Below are 20,396 nucleotides of genomic sequence, written 5' to 3'. Positions count from 1 at the left end.
CAACAATTTCTAGTGAAAACTCCTCTTAAGGGTATCTAAGAGCCCTCAATTCGGATTGCTAAGGATCCAATCTTTGGTACTAGAAATCATCGGAGCAAACTTAGATTGAGTTTAATTCAGTCGAAGAAATTACCCCAAAGGAGCTACTTTTCAACTCCACATTTATTAGTCCCCCCCCCCCCCCATTAAGAGCTTTTTTAATGTAAGGATGAAAGATTCTGACGGCATCAGAGATATTCACTGCGGACTCCAAATATTCGAAAGACGAGTTCGGCAATCAGTCAGGCAAACAATTGACGAAACCGGTACAAGGTTGAGCTTTTGATGACCAACCTTTGGGCACATCGTTACGCAAACCTAACAAGGCTTTCAAAAAAACCGCCCCAGAAAATTGTCCACCATAAAGACCGGTACCCACAAAACACGATCCAATCCTAGAAGAGGAAATATTTGTCAGGATAGAACTGAAGGACACGGTCAAAAATCGGGAATATTAGAAGCTATCTCTTAAGGGGACCAGTGACCAAGGTCATCGAAACAAAAATATGAGGTCGCCTTATTGGCTGGTGTCCCATTCATTACAGCTCCCTGTAGAAGAAAGAACGAAACTAGTATCCTGAAACTCAACAGGTAACATCCTATCAGAGGTTCTCTGTAGTAACACAGCTGCAATGGGAAGAGCATGTTGGTTGTTTCGGAGACAACTTTCAAACTAAATATTACAAGGATGAATTCGTCTCTTAAAACATTTTAGCGCTATCTGACAACTGTCCACATATTTTATCCTTGACCATCGTAGCTTCAAAATTCGCTGATATATCCATTTTCTGTGGGTGTTAACTAATTTGGGTTGTCAAAATTTTCGGAATTTAAGATGGCCCAGCAATAAATGCCACTTTGTCGATGGATATCGATGGACGTAGGATACAAGCTATGAATAAGTTTTATGTCTATTTTCGTTAACTATTAAGTCCTTCATTAACAGTTATTTGTATATATATAAGTGTTTTTATTTTTATCAAATGTGCGTGTTGAAAATAGACTCTATCTCTGCTGGTACTTCTATAGAATGCAAGTATAATCTTCTGTGTGGTGATCAAAATTGGTAAGTGTTAATTGAAAATTTGATCCATCTTTCCAACACTGCATTTGGGCCGAAGGATTCTGATCCATTTTGCGACGTTTCTGCATCCCCTGCACCCAAGAAAAAATGTCAATCTTCGTTTGATATAGATAGCTTTCCGTCTCGCTAACGCCCTTGGACATTCGAAGGTAAAGCTCGTCCGCCTTCATCTTTATGTGAAAATGGAGAGTAGACACGCTCTAGTGATACACACAAGTCGGTCTTTTAAGTTTCTGTAATTCCTGAACTGCTGAGTTTCCCTGTGTCTGCGCAGATTAACGCCCAGTTTATTATCAATGACCTTGTTATTGTAGCTTTACTTACATTAAATGGGCTTTTCCCTGACCTGGTATGGTTGCTCCAATGGGTTTTCCTCGCCGCGGAACCTTGCCTCTTCTCAGAGTTTTTTTCTGTTTAGGGTAAATTCAGAGAGTTGGTTTCATGTCCTCAGTGTCTGCCCAGCGTAATCTCATGGCGCTTGTAGTTGAGCTCATATCGCGAGCAGAGTTTCTACTGGGCTCTCACGTGGGTAGTTGGACTGCACAGCTCGGACGCCCTACCCCTTTGTTACGGAAGGGTTTAACTCAGTATAAATCAGTACCGCTGTGGTAGTCGCTGTCGGGCTCTGATTGTGGTCTCCAAATCAATCCGTATCCGAATAAGGCCGTGGGATTACCTCACGGGGCCGTGTGATTATCTCACGTTAAACCCCCAGGACCTTCAGCCTATGGGCACCCTTTGGTTGTATTCAAGACACTAGAATCAGCACACATTGGTATACCCTTCTGCCCCTTCAGTTTGTTCTCCACTACATGGGATTCGATATCCAAAATCTATTTCAGAGTCATTTCCTCGATATTCATTGCCCAATAAACACGTTGTTCTTCACCGTTTTGAATACGAAGGATGGTAGCAAAGTTGCTGTATGATGCAAAAGATCTTTTTCAACCCGTTTCGGACTGAAAGCCACATTCACTGACCCCCTTGCTCTTGGTATGCATCTCAAGGGATACTGCCCTGTACCGCCTTCAATGGACTCCATTAGAGTAGCTCTGTAAAGATTCTACTGCCCAGGTGTCCTCTAGTGTAGGATTGGACACTGGGACTCCCGGTTCTATACGTTGTCGGTGAGCTTTTTAGCTATGACCAGCCCCCGGTTCGGTTTCCTCCATTGAAGAGTTTTCTGATTTCAGCTTCCATTTTGGTTAGATTCCTGTTCCTACCCTTGTTGAAGTGACTACCTTAACCGGATAACTGGCCTCATATGCGTCAATGATAACTACATTGACGCTTTCCCCCAAGGCGTCTAGTTTCATTTCGTTCCGTATATCACTTCCCACCTCTAGATTATGGTTTTATTCAGATGTCAAACATAGATATCTCTACCTATAAATCCATTAATATTCTCCCTATTTCATAGATGCCTCCACCTAGAATCTTGTTATTCTGTGATCCGACGTAGAGGGTCTCCCCCTAAATTTTTCAGCTTCCGATTACTTCCAATGGTAATATCTACGACTTTTGTCTGGTGCCAGTCACAAATATTGGCATGTTTTCCGCCTTATTCTAGGTCTAATCTATTGCACAAGATAAATTTAAACAGGTATTCACCTTTTCAATTGATGTAGCTGCTTCCCCAGATCTATTGAATGCTGCGGGAAATGGTTCTCTTGCAGTACTTCACCAATCTTTCTCTAATGAGATCCGAATGTTCTCTCTTGGAAAGAATCACATTTCGAGCCCTCGTGTCGGTTTCCAATGGAGCTTAAGCAACACTGAGTTCTCTAACCTTCGAACAACATTTTAATTTAGGTTAGGGGATGATTAATGCTTTTAGTGTCTCATAAGAAGGTCCTCAAATCTTCTGTATATTCCTTCCCTACTAACTTCGAATCCGCCTCCAGTGTAATCAGTGTTCTTGAGCCAGCATTAGTGCAATCTCATCTTCGGAAATCACCCTTGCGATTAGTGTAGACGCGGCTTTTGCATGATAATGGTTTACCTGGACATTTGAATCCTCTAATATCGGGAATCATTTTCATCCAACGATATAACACCTTCCTGGCTACCTCAAGCCTTAGGAGATCAGGTTCTAGATTGCCCAACCTATCCTCACCAACAGGTAATAGATTCAATTGTTTATTCATCCTTCCCATTCGGTATTCATAAATTTCACCATTCTCTTCAGATATTGGCAGATTTTCGGCTCGATATGCCCTACGAAGTACCCTTCCTTGTGAACATGTATCGGGATATTAGCGAATCTGTAATTGATTTTGGTTGCCTCCAGGGATCGTTTGTGTACTTGGGCGATTAAGCTGTTCAGAAGCTAATCCATCTCTATCGTTGAAGCTTTGGGGAGGTGGACTATCATAATCTGTACTCTGGATTTCATCTTCAGCACATATCGATACTTCTGCTCCCTTTCAGTCGGGAAATTAGGAATTTTGGTTCCATTCCACTCTGGCGTATCCTCCGTCTCGCAATCTACCAGTATCATCTCTTACTTAGTTCTCGATGATTTCCTTCCAAAAGTTGATATTTTGTTCAGAAATGATCAAGGTACATTAGCCAGTCGGATGTCCTTTATCACGCTAGCATAGTAAACACCGAGTTTTCTGGCTCCCACGTTCACCCCCGACCTCTCCCAGTTTTCTTTTTTCTTGGGTTTTAATGACCAAAATGGTATCGCGATGGTGATACGACCATCCGCAGTGGTCGGAGATGACCAAGAGAGAAAAGCTCTCCCAAAAACGTTAAAAAAACTGGCGAAATTGACCATGAAGGTCCGCCTGCAAATTTTGAAGATTCATCGAAGTGCTCCGTCGACACCTGCTTGCACGTCTTTGAGCGTTTCGATCCCTTACGCGTCATTTCACAAAAATTCACGTGACCCTGCCTAAGATGGAGCGATGGCGTAGGTCAGGATGCCAGACAGCTTTCAGGGATATCGAATTGGTGGACCTCGGCGCAAAACCGGGATGTCTGGAGTTCCTTATTAAGGCAGGCCTAGACCGGATACCGGTTGTGGCGCCGTTGATGATGATACCGGTCTTAGTTTTGACATTTGTTGAAAAAATGGGGTGTTCGGGGGGGGGGGGGGGGACCTTTTCTTTCACGGACCCATTCCCGGAAACTACCTAACTGAAAAATCTGAAAAAAAGAAACAAGTGGCTGCCCCCTCCCGTTGGTGAATGGATTTCCCTGAAATGAATTTGAAGCTGCCCAAGTCAGGGAAAGCTCGGGGCTAGCTCGAAGAAATGTTGAAAATGGTTCCAGGCCAGCTCCAGGCTCTCTCTGACGTGAAAGAGGTGTTTAGTTAGTAGTGCGATGGCGTGCCGTCTCGGGAATCCAACACTCTGTGCGTAAACGCATTCACCTACCCTGCCCAAAAAAAACACAAAAAGCAACTTCCCCCCCCCCCCCCCCCTATTGTCTGCTTTTCAGTATTGAAATACTACTCCGCCTGATGGCGCCAGTTTGCATACCGTATGGGGTACCACAGGGATCTGCAGTATTATATGGTCAGGCTTACTTCAAGGACCCAAAAGGGTGACCTCATGTTTGAGCTGAAAAAACCCAACTTGGAGAAAACTGATGGCTTCCGAACTCAAGTTAAGACCTCACTTGAAGAGAATGTCACAGTACGGACCCAAAAACATGAGGTCTACACACAGTGCAAGGATCTCGATGAAGTGACATCCAAAGGAGAAATTTGCACTGCCCTGATGGAACAGTTCAATTTGGAGGAACTTGCCGAAGTCCATTCTGAATTTGCGGAAAGCCTATGGCAGTACACAAACGGCCACATGGCGGTTACCTGTGGACGCAGCGCAGAAGTTATTGGCAGCCGGGAAGGTTCGAATCGGATGGGCTGTTTGCCGTCTGAGAGAGCAGATTTCTCTAAAGAGGTGCTTCAAGCGCCTCGCGTTTGTTATTTCGCGAAGGCATGCCCCAGCGGCATTGATCAGTCCGATCGATACAGAAGGTGTGAGGAGAAAGGTCATATTGCCGAAGCGTGCAATAGAGACCCCAAATGCATTTTGTGTGAGGGACGGGATTACCGGCATATTGCCAGAAGTGGTAAATGCCCGGAATTTAAGAAGGCGCTAACTTCAATGAAAAAACTTCAATCATTGTAGGGTCGCTCAAGATTTACTCGAGCAGACCATCTACGAATCCGAGGTGGAAATTGGCATCATTAGCAAACCCTATAGAAACCATCACGGTGACGGCGATATGGGCATGTAGTCGACAAGACATACAATGTACTGGGGGTCAGACAAACAACGGCTTTGTGTGGACGAAAATAAATGGGGTATGTGAGTACAGTTGTTGCGTCCCACCAAGCCTGACACTACCCGAATTCGAGCAAATGTTTGACAGTCTTGTTCTCGACGCAAGGGATCGTAGTCCAAGGGTGATTTCTGGTGACCTCAATGCCTGGGCCCGTGAGTGGGTTAGCAGAGAGACAAATGCAAGGGGCCGCAGTCTATTAGACGCTTTCGCAAGGGTTGGATATCATTCTGGTCAACGAAGGATGTGTAAACACCTTTCAGAAAGGGGCCTGCCTCAATCATAGACCTAACTTTTGTCAGCCCTGTCACGTTGTATGTCCTAGTGCGTCGGCAAGGACAACACCCACAGCGATCACCAGGCAATCTTCTTTGGACTATGGGTGGAGTCACCGGGCAGAAGACCGTCATGCCCGAAACCAGGAAGCGTGGCAGGCTGGTCCACTAAAGCTCTGGATGAGCAGACTTTCATAGAGGTGTGGTTAGACCAACCTAATAAAGCAGGCGCCTTTACGGAAAGAGCTGTCCATGTGTCCCAATGCATCGGCAAAGAGTGGGACGCGTCCATGCCTAGGAGGTGCTCATTCCCCAGTAGAAGACCAAACTACTGGTGGAATACTGAACTGCCCAGCCTTCATTCAGCCTGTCATCGAGCCAGAAGAGCGGCTCAGAGAGCGGTAGGCAGAATCGACCAAGGGCAAAAGGAGCGTGCCTATAAGGAAGCCCGCAAAACCCTCAAGCTCGCCATCCAACGAAGCAAGAGGGAAAGCTTTAAGGAGCTCTGTTCGGAAGCGGACGTAAACCCGTGGGAGATCGCCTATAGAATCGTGATGGGGCGATTCAGAGGCCGATCATGTCAGCAGATCATGTGCTCTTCACTCTTGTTAAAAATTATCCAGGGGTTATTCCCTCAGCAAGAGGACGGCAATACAGTCAGTCACCAGTGACGAGCTGCTGGAAATCTGCACTAGGATAGGAGATAACAAAGCTCCGGGTCTGCATGGCGTTTCGAATAGGGCCCTTAAGCTTGCCGTGAAATCCAGACCGGACAAGTTCGCTGAGTTGTTCGAAACGTGCATGTTCGAGGGAATATTTTCTAGATCATAGAAACGGCAGTTGGTGCTACTGCCTAAGGCTGGCAAACCTCCAGGTGAACCAACCTCCTACAGACCTATTTGTCTTTTGGATAATGTGGGCAAAATGGTAGAGCGAGTAATCTATAATAGATTACTTCCGGTTGTTGAGAGCCAGGGAGATTTCTCAGATCGGCAGTATGGGTTCCATAAAGCCAGATCAACCATTAATGCCATTAAAATGGTTACTGGTTTGGCCGAAGATACAATCCATGGAAAGGGCAGTACTAGCAAATATTATTAGTGACCCTGAATGTGAGAAATGCATTCAATTCGGCCAATTGGAGCCTAATACGGGTCAACAGCTATTTACGAAAACGGAGGCTTTGGTATGACACTGATGACGGACCCCAGCAGTACGTTGTCTCCATTCACCTTCCGGAGGAAGCCACGGTGGTGGGCTACGCCGACGATATAGCGCTGGTTGTGGTCGCAAATCACCTCGTAGATGCTGAGTTATACTCATGCGAAGTGATCAGTGCTGCTAAGGGTTGGCTAGAGAGTTCTGGTCTGACACTTGCGCAAGAAAAAACGGAAGCGGTCCTCATCACCAAGCGCCGTAAAAAAAATTTTGCCCGTATTCAAATTGGGAGTCATATCATCACTTCTAAGCCTGCCATTAAATACTTGGGAGTGATGATAGATGGCAAGGCAACATGTGCAGTATGTTTATGATAAAGTATCCACTGCAAGTGTGGCCTGGGGAACGTCGGAGGGCCACGGCATGCTTCCAGGTTGCTTATAGGTAGGGTAGTGAGTTCGATCCTGCTCTATGCAGCTCTAGTTTGGGGAAAGGCATTGAAGGTTGCATTTAACGATAAAAAACTGAATTCAGTCTACAGAAAAACAGCCCTAAGGGTGTGTTCGGCATTCAGGACGGTCTCAGATGATGCAGCATTCGTCATTTCTGGAATGATGCCCATTGACATCTTGACAAATGAAATGACGAATATATATATTGCGAAGTCTATCTCTCCTTTATCGCAGACGAGGAACGCCGAAAGGGAGAGATCTCTAAATAGATGGCAAGAGTGTTGGGAACGCTCGGGAAAGGGTCGGTGGACACACAGGCTCATCCCTGCCATCAAGGAGTGGTTGGAGAGACGACATGATGAGATTAATTGTAATCTTACTCAGTTTCTCACGGGGCATAGAGTATATCGCCAGTACCTCTTCAGGTTTAAACTGGATACCTAATTCGATTGTCCAAATTTCGATGTAGACCCAGAGGACCCACAGCATGTATTCTTCCACTGTCCAAGGTTTGTGGAGGAAAGGAAGAACCTAGAGGAGACTCTAGGAGAATCTGATGCGAAGAATGTAAGCATGACAGGAAGACTGGGATGTGATCAACTCCATGGTCGTATCTATCCAGAGCAAACTGCGAAAGGCAGAAGAGACTAGAAAAGCGCGGTTACGTACGCCGTGTAGAGACGAAAGAGGACCAAGCTAAAATGATCCGACCCCGCCCCGTGATATGTAATACCGTACGGTGGTTCCACGGAGCTTGGGGGGAGTCGGGGGTGGTTTTAGTGGGTAAGAATCCCACACGCTGGCGTGTCCAGACCAGTGTCTTTTGAAGATTTCCACTTCCGCAGAAAAAAAGGCTTACCCGAAGTAGCCTTTAGGTATCAGTGAGGCTCCGTTCGAATCCATTCCACTAACTGATTCCAAACTATCTGGCAAGCATAGTTCGCAAAACATCCTGGAATGGGAGAGAGGTGTTTTTTCGACTCCGCATTCTAGATCCGTGATTTTCTGTTAATAGTGTGGCCACCTCCCCACTCACTCTTGGTTGACGAGAGGCTTGGCTCCTGGAAAGTCGTATATTAACCCGCCGAAGAGCGATCAGTTGCCTCATAGGGAGCTATATTCGACATCAGTCTATCTTTCAATCTACTGCAGAACTCCCCTCCCCCAAACAGAGGGAAGGGATTCAGAACTCCAAGGCAAATAAATTTAATTTTATAACCAACCCCCATGACTTGGGAATTGCCTGGCTCAGGAAGGTCATACTATGGAAGCAATGATTTATTGTACTATATACATCCGCAAATAGTCAGAATTAATGACTCATTGAAAAGTGTACATCGAAGGTCAATTCCTAATATTTGTTGCTTTCCACGCGCATCCATAGAAACCAGTCTGCGAAATTTTGAATTCCCTACACCTGTCAAACGTTCCCTCATGAAAATTTCAGAAAATCCTTCGAAACTTACCGAATTTATAAAATCCTTTCGAGACGATGGAAAGGGGGGAAATAAACTTTCAATTTCATTGTCAAATGGAGCTTGGAATTTCACAAAACTGAGGTTTTCCACTGGTGGTTTCGTGACAAGGTTGATTACACAAATCATCTTGACGGGTTAATATTTCATGGGACCGTACGCATATGTATGTCTGTAACCAATTAATAGTAAAACTACAAGGTATCTTCTGAAATTTTAATTAAGATTCAAGCGTACTGAAGCCGGTTGCGTTGTTGCGATGAGTACTCTCTTAAGGAGGGCGACTGGTCTCCTGGAAAAATTCCACATTCTCCAACATTGGTTGAATGATAAGATCAAATATTTAATTGACTCGACTTCCAATAGCTTCCTTTCCACGGAATTCTATCATGAAAACCATAAAAGAGTCGAAGTAAATTTTTGCACGCAATTTTCGTTTCCTAACCACCACGAAGAACACATTTGATATCCGATTAGTATCCGATAGCATGGAGTTATCCTTGAACCCATGCTATTGAAGGGACGACCATATTAAATCAACAATCCACAGTGTGCTACCCCTTAAGGAAAAATAATTACGCACAAAACGTTGAAATGTTGTTCTAGAACTACCGGAGAAGGAACCATGTTGCGACCACTAACTGCTATCCTTGATATAATATATATTTGACGAGGACATGGCGTTCAGTTCGTCGGCAGGTTTCAGTTCGCAGAGTTTAATATTTTTTAGTCTGACTAGTAATTGTGGAGAAAGTGAAGGACTTGGAAAGGATATGTAGTTTGTGAGTTTTGTGTGTCCAAAGAAGGGGCTTTAAAATGAAGTTCTTCTGCCAGTTCTTGGATGTTATAATAAAGATGGTGAGTCCTAGATATTTTCGGATTAACGTACATTATCTGACTGTGAAGAACCTAGTTTTTGATCCTTACGTAATGCAATTTTTTTACGTCATCCCTGATCTCCTGATCCTCAGTCCTTGAATTTCAATAGAACGGATAAATCCCCAAAAGGTTCCGGAAAAATAAAGGTTAGTCCCGTAAAAGTTACTGCTTAAGAAAGTATTTAATGAGCGACGCTTCGTATGCAAAAATGACACCCTTGTTTTTCTTGAAAGCAACCCCGCCTTGTAAACTACTGTGCGTGTAAAAAAGTAACTGCCAATTAGGGTGCGTGAAAATTAACAGCCACTTCATGCTCATAGAAGCCGCGCCACCCTCAACTCTCCCAGAAGGGAGCAAACCTAACCCTTATGGAAATTTCCAGGGAAAACTGACTAACTAATTAGCTACGTAATGACTGTCATTAGTTTTCATGTTTTGATTGTGTCTCCGTGTTCTTCAAAAAAAATTTCATTTTATATTTCGCTCACTATGAAAATTTTAATGTACTGAAACGGAAAGGTGGCTAGGTTGGCTAGAACAGGTAGGACACTACCTGCGAGTTCTCAGTTCCAAGACTTTTTATACGAAGTTAGCAATAGACAGCGTCAGGTGGTTGGAAGTCTACAAAGCAAACTCTTAAAGGGGAGGATATCCCAAGGAATGCCTATCTATGGAATGCGGTGGGAAGTGCAAGGACATTTGAAGGTATGTAATTAGAGTGACGCTGATGAAGGATAATTTGCATATGGGATGTGACTCGCTGGAGTGCAGAACTTATGCATTACTTACAGTTGAAAGTTGAAAAGTTCATGAAATATTCAAGATAAGCGCAATATCCATTGCACTTTCTGACTTGATTTGACCTATAAGCCTTAAGATGGTTGTTCAACTGGCTTTTGACAGTAGATATGATTTCCAATGAAGTTTGCTTTCTGACCTTTTAAGCCCACTTCGAATTTCGTCAATGAACCGGCAATCTAGGCCAATGAAACTTATCACTGTTCCTCCTTCTCCAGTTATAAATAATAAATGGAAATTTTTGTCGTGATTTATCGAGAAAAGTACTTATCTTTCGGTTGAATTTTAGGTTGATATCTGAAGCAAAATATTATGGGGGTGGCACTAAAAAGAACAAAGTTTGCTGTAGGTTTTAATCACTTGAGCCCATAGTCATGATGACCAATCATTTCTAAATATGGTTTCAACACTACAAAGGAAGAAAATAAAGAGTTTTTAGATCGACGTTCAATGGGTTTAATTTAGTCCTGCAAAACTTTCTTAAAGTGACGAAAAAGCTTCGTGCGTTCTAGATAGCGAGCTTACAAGAAGTTATAGCAATGGCTATCATTCAAATTTCTGCATCACAATTTACCTTAACCACTCGGCGAAGACGTTCAAAAATGCACTCGGGATGGTCCAAATGCTCAGATTCGGAAAAAGAGACGACCAAATAGCCGTTTCCGGTACGACTTCGAGAGCTACAGGGATTTGGTGATACGCCTCGACCAGATCTAAGATCAGGAAAACCCGGCAGTTTGCCAGTGGGTGCCCAAGATGATGGATGAGGGGATGCCTGTGATTTCCAAACATTTGGACTGGTGATGACCAGCAACTATTGGAAGGTCTACAAATACTTTATTTCATGAGATTCTCAAACTCTTTCCTTACAACAGTTAGCTTCTGTAGTGAACTACTTCAGTGATGTTGCGATTTTTTTTCGGATTAGTGCGGGGGTGCGATGGTCCGCAATGTCCTCGAAAACAATCAAAAGAATGCCGTTTGCGCAGGTGGAAATTTTTCCTGACGGGTTGAAAGAGATTGCGGGGTCTATTAAGGTTTTTTTCTGCAAGTCTGCCAACAGCCCATAGTGTCAAAGTAGTCTGCTTCTGAAATGGGAGTGCTACAGGTCTACTGGAGCATCTGCGAAGCAGGGCTGTGGAGCCCCACACACCCTCCTTTGAATCCTCTTAAGCTTCATCTTATTGTATTTTCTGTTCAAAACCTGACACCATACAATAGAGCCGTTTGTTACGATTGGACGCAGTACAGTGGTGGACATCCAGCGATCCATCCTCGGTCGGAGATACCATTTTTTTCAGACCAGACATGCTAGAACTCCATAATCGCCCTTAAGTGGATGTCCAGGACGCGTTCACGAAAGAGGTGAGGCTGATTGGTCGAAAGTCCTTGGCGCACTTATGGCCGCGCCCATCCGCTTTCAGTATGAAAACCACTCGTGTGTGTCTCCAGGACTGTGTTACGTATCCTAAAGAGATACCCCTCCGGTAAATCTTAACAAGCCACAGCACAACCCCTTCCTACTGCTTCTGTAGCATGACTAGTATTAGGCCATCTGGGCCCGGAAGTTTATATGCAGAGAAGCTGTTTATAGCCGATCTTATCCTCGGTAATTATCGATTTGATAGTCTAGCACGGCACAGTCCTCCTCGCTGGCGGGAAGTGTGTCTGAACCAGCAGCTCCAAGCTTTCACCAGAAGATTCCGTCCAGAAGCCTTCCGACTTTTTAAGAAAGAGTAGGTTCTTATGTTCCTCGGACTCTTGCTGATCCTTGCGGATTCGCCGGTGGTTTCGACATTCTGACAATAGTCGGAGCGTCGCCTTCTGCTCGTCTGCAGGTGTTTGCTGTTCTATTCCTCAAAAATCGCCTGGTATTTAGCGAGGTCTTTTTCATCCTACTCGTTGACAATACTGGCGTTCTAATTCTTAGCAACCTCGCTGAGAATATGCGTAGCCTTCTGGTATTGACTCTTGAGCAGGGCACCAGCAGACCTTTGCTTCTTAGTCGATTAAAGATCAAGCTCTCCATTGGCCACGCAGCCCTCGGCGTATGCTGTTCCACCTTGGCTTGGGGTCCTCATCTCCTCGCCAGATCTATTTGCCCCTAACACTTGACCAGTCGATAAGCAAAGCACTCGTCCGAAGACGGTTTCCAGCGTCCACTGCCAGAAGGCCAGGTGAGGAACTTTAACCAAAAGCATAATCACACCTTGTCACCCCAAGATAGCGCGGGGGCTCTCCTGGAGCGGTTGCAACCAGAGGGTTTTCAAAAGTTCTGAACCCCACTCCCACTCACGTTTTCGCTTTACGAGACATATTACGTATGAGCGAAGGTGGAGGCTGAACACCGGAGCGGAACCAGATGACCGAATCGGAAGTTGAGAAAAGGGAGGAAAAAGAATTCAATCACGCCTTGCAGAAGCAATAAAACAACACAGCCACACAGAAAAGGACCCGAGCTGAGACCGAAGGGGAACCTCTTCTAAAATCCCTCACCCCGGCAATAGCGGCAATGGTACACTTTTATTTTTGATTTACTTATCTTTTTTACAGAACTTTTAAAATTTGATTAGAACAGTTGAATCAATAAATGGTACGGGCTAACTTAGAATGATAACGTTGCCTAGTTGCCGTCGGTTGTTTCCGTAGCCATTGTCGTTGCCGCTGTTTATATGAAAGTTTCAACCGAAATGATCTTGCCAATGACAGGATTTTATTGGCCAAAGGTGAAGCTACCAGTAAACATCGGAGCTGTTTATGTTTTGACAGAAGTTGTCACTTTATTTGGCTTAGAGGCTGATATGCTCACAAAGCTAGTCACTGACTTGGGTGTCGACTTTAAAACTTTGGTCGAAACGTTGGAAACTATCGAACAGGCGATGGAAGCTGACGATGTAGCAGACTCGACTGGCTTAGCCCCAAAGGTGAATGTCGCTGTACTCGCTGTTAACGTGAGAATGGAAATAAGTTACACATGCATTGAATCTACCGGAAATGACTTTTGGTTTCCGTCCTTTTACATCCAGCACCAATTTGCACGAGCACGTCCTCAAATACGGCCAACATCAGGCTTGGAGGAGCATAGCAGCTGTAGACGTATATGCCGTCTATTTTTGCCCATACGAACCCACTAGTGGACTGCCTCATACTTTCCTGGATGGCTTGGTTCCCGCATGCCCACAAGGCCGCCCCACCTGCTAGATCGGTTACGCATACATTATTGTTAGGGTTTCTATAGGGTTCGCTTATTATAGCCACTTGCACCCCTGATTCATGGGTGGCCTGCGAGAGCAGATATTGCGCGACTCAAGAGTGATTGAGGTGGATTTGGTCGAACCTCATTTTCTCGCTGCACTTAACACCTTCCCATCAGCTTCCCCATCACACAACATGCATTTGGGATCCTTGTTACAATTTTGGATCTGTTTCACCACAATGTCTGCATCGGCAAGACCGATCAACCTCACTTGTGCATACTCTCGGTAGATATCCATACGAAAGATACTTGAAGCATCTTTGTAATGTGATTTGCCCTCCCGACATCCAGCGGCTTACCCGCTGCTTCTGCTGGCAGCCGGATGGTTGCCCTCTGTGTACCTCCATGCGCCTTTCTAAGCCTTACAATGCATCGCTCCTGCAATTCGTGCAGTTTGAACTGCTCCCCTAAGGCAGTGCAAATTTCCGCCTTAGAAGTGACCTCATCTAGGTCCTTGAACTGTATAACGATCACATGCTTTTGACTACGCACGGCAGTACTCTCCCTAAGTAAATTTTTGACTTGGCTGCGGAAGCCTTCGGCTTTGCTCTCTTCGGACCTTTTCAGTTCCAGCATGACATCGCCCTTTTGGTTCCTCCGGATCCTGCTTACATTCCCCCCTCCTTTCCCCCCTAAGTCTTCAAGATCAGAGTCAACTTTCACTCTTCTTAGTATACCTTAGTCTGCATAGGACATACTACCCGTGCTTGAAATAAAGATTGCTTCTGGACGCACCCTCATTCTTTCCTTCTTCTTTTTTGCTTCCTTGGTCCAACCGCCGTATATCTTATGAGACATCGGCTCCCTTGGCGTTTTAGGTACTATTTTCCCGCCTATCGAGGTTCTATTACCCTTCTTCAAGGCGGGTGGAACGCCTTTTTGTTTTCTCGGAACCGGCTGATGTCCTGCTTTTTCCCAAACCTCTTTTTCGTCTGCCCATCCGCAAGTAAATGATTGCGTCGACTGCGTCATCGACGAAGGAGTAATTTTAGGGCTCGCCTTAAAATCTTTCTCATCTTCCCGCGATTTGTTGTGTAGAACCCTAATGGCTTTCACCATATGCTTGATTGCTTGCTGCACGGTGATGAATTCCGACTGCTCAACAATTTCCGCTTCAAGCACAATAAAGGGTGGCTCTCCCAGGTCGGACTTCTGCTCCGAAGCCTTCATTCTTCTTCCGCACATTTTCTGGCGTCAACGGGATTCCTGTGGTCCAGGTCCTTATCCGCCTTGGATATTGGGGGAGATCTCATAATCGTTGAGCTTCTCCTAAATGGATCCGCCTCTGGATACTGAGCAGCCTCCTCTTACTCTTTATGCTTGGATGCGATTGGTATCATTGCGGCTTTTAACGACCAACGTTGTCCCTTGGGCACATCCTTCTGCGCGTTTGTTATGGATGTCTTAGGGATGATTTCCTCGGTTTCAATACTTCTGTGTCTAAGCTGCTAGTAGCATTAGATGGTACGATGGCCAAGCTGTCCACCACATATGCACTGCAGTCGAGGGATATCGACGACCGGGACCCTGCTTGCCTACTCCCAAAAGCCGCAGGTACTGGGGTTCCAAGCCACTGCACCGTAAGTTTATACACTTTCTCTTTGTCCATATTGGTTTACTAATCTGGGTAGCCATTTTTATCCACGGGTGGGCGTTTTCTCCCCCCGACCTTGTGCTTAAACGTGTCCACATACGCACACCTTCGAATGCGCACAAGGACATATTCATACGCATCCGCCAGCGTTCCCTTTTCCGCACGAAGGTACGCTCCTGATGGGAGATCTGGCAACTCCTCACAGGCCTGTCTGTCTGCTTGTCCGTCTGTCTGTCTGTCCGTCGTCACACGCACTTTTCTCGGAAACGGTTGTGACGATTGACACCAAATTTGGTTGAAAGGTGTAAACTGTGAAAGCTCATGCATACAGTGAGTTCATAATTCTACAACGAATTTAAGGGGGGAGTGGTGGTATATGCAAAAGAGGGGCGTAAATTTCTTTCATCAAATATTGTCATGTGGGGTATGAAATGAAAGGTCCCGGTTAGTACTTTCTGAAGCAGGTCTTATTTTTGACATTTGTTGAAAAGGTCGGGAGAGCGGAGAATCGGAAGTGATCATTTTGTTTAACAGATCCATTCTCAGAAACTACTCAACCCAAAAATTTAAAAAAAATCAGAAGGCTGCTACTACATACTTTCAGTAGTGATGTTGCGATATTTTTGGAGGAGTGCGATAATGCGATAATGCAATGTCCTCGAAAATGATCAAAAGTGTCAACCAAAACGGATCGCGAATTTTGCAGTATTTAGGTGTTTGGAAGGAATGCTGAGAGCACCTCAGGGCCCGTGCCGATCAGGAAGCAACACCTTCTCGAATGGTTGAAAACTGCACTTCGAGTAGCCTCCACCAAGATATCTACCGAACCTAGCTTTTTGTTGTATTGAAATTGCATCCGGTGGTAACGACAAACTGTCATCAGGCCGATGATGATCCTGGCGTGCGACTACCAAAACACCCTTATCGGTAAGCAGACCTCAAGCGTGACTGCGATCGTGATCTACCTCCCGACCTCAAAGTACCTAGAGTTGCCGTCAGTTTGAAAACCGCCACAGGGGGCCGCCTTTTCCACCGTTTTCTCTTCACGAGACATATTGCATATGAGTGAAATGGGGGCGGAACACCTTTCAGAAAGGGCTAGTTGATTTGACCTTTCCTGTGGCTGTCTTAAAACATATTTCTCGCGAGACTTCCGGCGGCTGGCGTTATGATATCATGTCTTTACATCGTGCCATCTCTTAAGAAGCCTTATGAATTTTCCGCACATGAATCAATTGGTCTTCTTTGGGAGTCCTGACTCCGTATCTACTTGGGGACGGACCAGGCCACTTGAGAAGCAATTTACTTTTTCTTCTTGTGGTCCACGGATCCCTCTTTTTTGAGTCAAACACCAAAGTTTATCAAGAACGTTAGCTGACGGTTCCGTTCAGGGTTGAGGCAACTCATCAGATGCTGCCTCACCGCTACCTTGAGAGCAACGTGACCGAGACAGGTGGTAATCGCACCATTTATGTATAGTCGCAAACACGACATAAGTGCGAATTATATTGAAATCATAGCTTATTTGGCCATGTCTTTCCTATGTCCACATCTTGTTGCTGAGGAGCAATCTATGGATCTAACGACTCTGTCTCATCTGATCACATTTTTGTTGCCACCTGCTCAACTGTTTCTCCCTTTCAGCATTTTTCATATGCCCATCAAAAGAAGAACAATCATAGATGCGTGTCATCTTATCGACTAAAACGTGAGCTTTAATCTATTGCTTGAAATACTCCTTTTGATTCGCTGGGGTCTCTTCAAGCTTCATTGAAGGCATGCTGGTTCACCTTCTGATTAGTCCGACCTAGGAATCTCCGGATAGCTCATCTGACCGGATCGCACCCCGACTGAAGATCCTGCAGTTCATTGCTTTACCAAAAGTTAGGCCTTGTAAAGGAGAAATTATAACGTCTCGGCATGAAATGGAAAACTCTCTCCGAGGGTGTCCCTAGCATATTATCTTGATCTATCCATACATCTATCAAGTTTTCGCTTGTCAATTGCTGTCAATGTGCGGTGTACTTCATCATATGAAAGACTCTCTCCGGGGGTTTGCCTAGCATTCTATCCTGGTCTAACTATACTCTATGGAGTTATCGCTTGTCAATTGCTTTCGCAGACCAACCTCACGTTCTCCTCATTTTTAAACAAGCAGGTTTCTTGAGTATTGATCACGGAGAGTGAAGTGTTGCCTGAATTTCCAGGACATATCGCGAGCTAGTGAAGGACTAACAAAGGTTAGATCCATAACCGAACCGGACCTAATTATCCGGTGACCATTAACCTGAACATCGTTACCTAATATGATGCCTAACTATGCGAAAGTCTTCAAGAGACAACGCTTTCTTGCATTCGTAAACTGGCTTCCTCATTCTGTGGCTCGTGCATTGAAATCACTAGCGATGACTTTTGATCTCGGTTCTTTTGCATCCAAGGCCAATTTGATCGACATGTCCTCGAAATCAGCCAGCTTGAGGCTAAGAGGTGCATAGCAACTATAGACGCGGGCACATTATTGTACGGGTTTCTACAGGGTTCGTTTAATATAGCCACTTGTACCTTCGATTCGTGCGTTGTCTGTGAAAGCTGGCCTTGGGTGACCCTACAGTGATTGAGGTTGATTTGAATCAATCTCATTTTATCACTGCATTTAGCTTCTCTTGGTCTCAGGACACTTGCTGCTTACAGTGATATGACCGCTCTCTAGGCCCTCCTTTTTGACACACAACATGCTTTCAGATCGTTCTTATAATACATTCCCGAACAATATGACCAATTTCCCCAGAACGCCTGCATCGGTCAAAGCGATCAATCTCACTTGAGCACGCTCTCAACCAATGACAAGGGACACTTGAAGCATCTCTTTAAAGAGGTTCACTTTCTTAGGCAACAGACTACCCACCCATTGCCGACTTTTCCGACATCTAACAGCTTGCGCGGTGCTTCCATTGGTAGCCGAATGGATGTCATCTGTTTGTCTCCATACGCATTTCTAAGGTTTACAATGAATGTCTCCTGTAAGTCGTGCAGCTTGAACTGCTCCGCTAAGGCAGTACAAATTTCCGTCTTAGAAGTGACCTCATCTAAGTCCTTGCACTTCATAGTGATCTCTAGAGCTTTTGACCACGGACGACGGCACTTTCGCCAAGTAAATTTTTGACTAGGCTGCGGTAACCTTGGGCTTTGATCTCTTCGGACCTTTTCAGTTCCAGCATGCGATTTCCCTTTGGGTTCATCCTGCTTCCACACACCCCCTCCCCCGCAAGTCTTGAGGTCAAAGCCAGCTTTCACTCTTGTTAGTATATCGGCGTACGCTATACTACTCGTGCTTAAAATAATGATTGCCTCGACTGCGTCATCGTCGAAGGAGTAATTCTACGGCTCTCCTTCAAATATTTCTTCCCGCTATTTATCGTACTGAATCCTAGCGGCTCTCACCACGTGTTTCATTGCTTGGTGCACGTTGTGTTTATCTTTGATGAATCCTGACAAATCAACAGCAGCTCCAAGCAAAATGAAGTATGACTCTTCCAGGTCGGGCTTCTGTTCCAAAGCCTCCATTCTTCTTTCCGCACATTTTCTTGCATTACCGGGATTCCGGTAGACCAGATCATTTTCTGCCTTGGATATTAACGGAGATCTCATAGTCGTTGAGCTTCTCCTAAACGGATCCGGCTATCGATACTGAGGAGCCTCCCCTATCTCTTTATGCTCGGATGCGATTGGTGTCACTGCGGCTTTTAATGACAAACGTTTTCCCTTGGACACTTCCTTCTGCGTGTTTGTTATAGATGTCTTAGGGATGATTTCCTCAGTTTCAATACCTCTTTGCCTAAGCTGCTAGTAGCATTAGATGGTACGGTGGCCAAGCTGTCCACCACCGAGGCACTGCAGTCGAGGGATATCGACGACCGGGACCCTGCTTGCCTGCTCCCAAAAGCCGCCGGTACTGGGGTTCCAAGCCCCTGCACCGTAATTTTATACACCTTCTCTTTGTCCATATAGGTTTACTAATCTGGGTAACCTTCCCATAGCCATTTCTATCCACGGGTGGGCGTTTTCTCCCCCCGACCCTGCGCATAAACATGCTCACATACGCACACCTTCAAATGCGCACAAGGACATATTCATACGCATCCGCCGAGCATTCCCTTATCCGCACGAAGGTACGCTTCTGATGGGAGATCTGGCAACTCCTCACAGGTCTGTCTGTCTGCTTGTCCGTCTGTCTGTCTGTCCGTCCGTCACACGCATTTTTCTCGGAAAGGTTGCGGCGATTGACACCAAATTTGGTTGAAAGGTGCAAACTGTGAAAGCTCACGCATACAGTGAGTTACATAATTCTACAACGAATTTAAGGGGGGAGTGGTCCCCATATATGCAAAAGAGGGGTGTAAATTTCTTTTCATTAAATATAGTCATGTGGGGTATCAAATGAAAGGTCCCGGTTAGTACTTTCCGAATCTAGTCCTATTTTTGACATTTGTTGGAAAGGTGGGGAGTGCGGGGGGTCGAAAGTGATCATTTCTGTTACGGCCCCTTCTCAGAAACCACCCAACCGAAAAATCAGAAAAAAATCGGGAGGCTTCCACTATATGGTGGCCCGACTTGTCTGTTGTTTTAAGTCGGCTGAAACGTTTTCTCGCTTAGGTACAAATAAAATGGTTCTAACTTTAACAGTGGGGAAACTCGTCTCTCGACTGAGAATGGGATTCACAGCAGGACTTTTCCAATGTTTCGCCAAATTTGGCGATGTTTGTGCTAATCTGCTCATCGATGCTTCTGACAATTGTTATCCTAAGTTTCATAATAATTTCTTTGCAAACTCTATTCCAAAATGGTCTGACAAATGTGAACCTGGTTTTTGATAATACAGGTTGCTCTGCCCGCAATGTGGGTACAACCGCCACCACCACCATGCAACTCCCACAAAAAAGGGCCAACTACAAATAACCGCGCTGTGAGGACATCCCCGAGGAATTCTCTTGGAGCATCTGCTGACAGGGAGCCATCCCGGTTTTCATGTTACCAGATAACCTCCGGTGAGGCCCCGTGATGAGAGCCACTTTAGATGAGTTAATGCAGAT

At 45.2% G+C, this 20,396-nt stretch overlaps 1 protein-coding gene across 3 annotated transcripts in view; it reads left to right on the top strand.

Annotated features, from left to right (window-relative positions):
* Positions 1–9,469: 9,469 nt before the first annotated feature.
* Positions 9,470–20,396, top strand: part of LOC119650646 (phosphatidylcholine:ceramide cholinephosphotransferase 1-like) — a 175,956-nt gene continuing 165,029 nt past the window's right edge. Inside the window, exon 1 of one of the 3 annotated variants that reach the window (XM_038053576.1) lies at positions 9,470–9,637. In XM_038053576.1, coding sequence (XP_037909504.1) covers positions 9,596–9,637 — 42 coding nt within the window. In that variant the 5' untranslated portion in view covers positions 9,470–9,595. Of the gene's footprint in view, positions 9,638–10,089; positions 10,364–20,396 lie in introns of those variants that run through there. The other 2 variants (XM_038053580.1, XM_038053579.1) reach the window with 2 other exon arrangements.

Source organism: Hermetia illucens, chromosome 3 (genome assembly GCF_905115235.1).
Source record: "Hermetia illucens chromosome 3, iHerIll2.2.curated.20191125, whole genome shotgun sequence".
Lineage (NCBI taxonomy): Eukaryota > Metazoa > Arthropoda > Insecta > Diptera > Stratiomyidae > Hermetia > Hermetia illucens.
The sequence above is the reverse complement of the archived record's forward strand: the minus strand, read 5'-3'. Positions and strand labels throughout refer to the sequence as shown.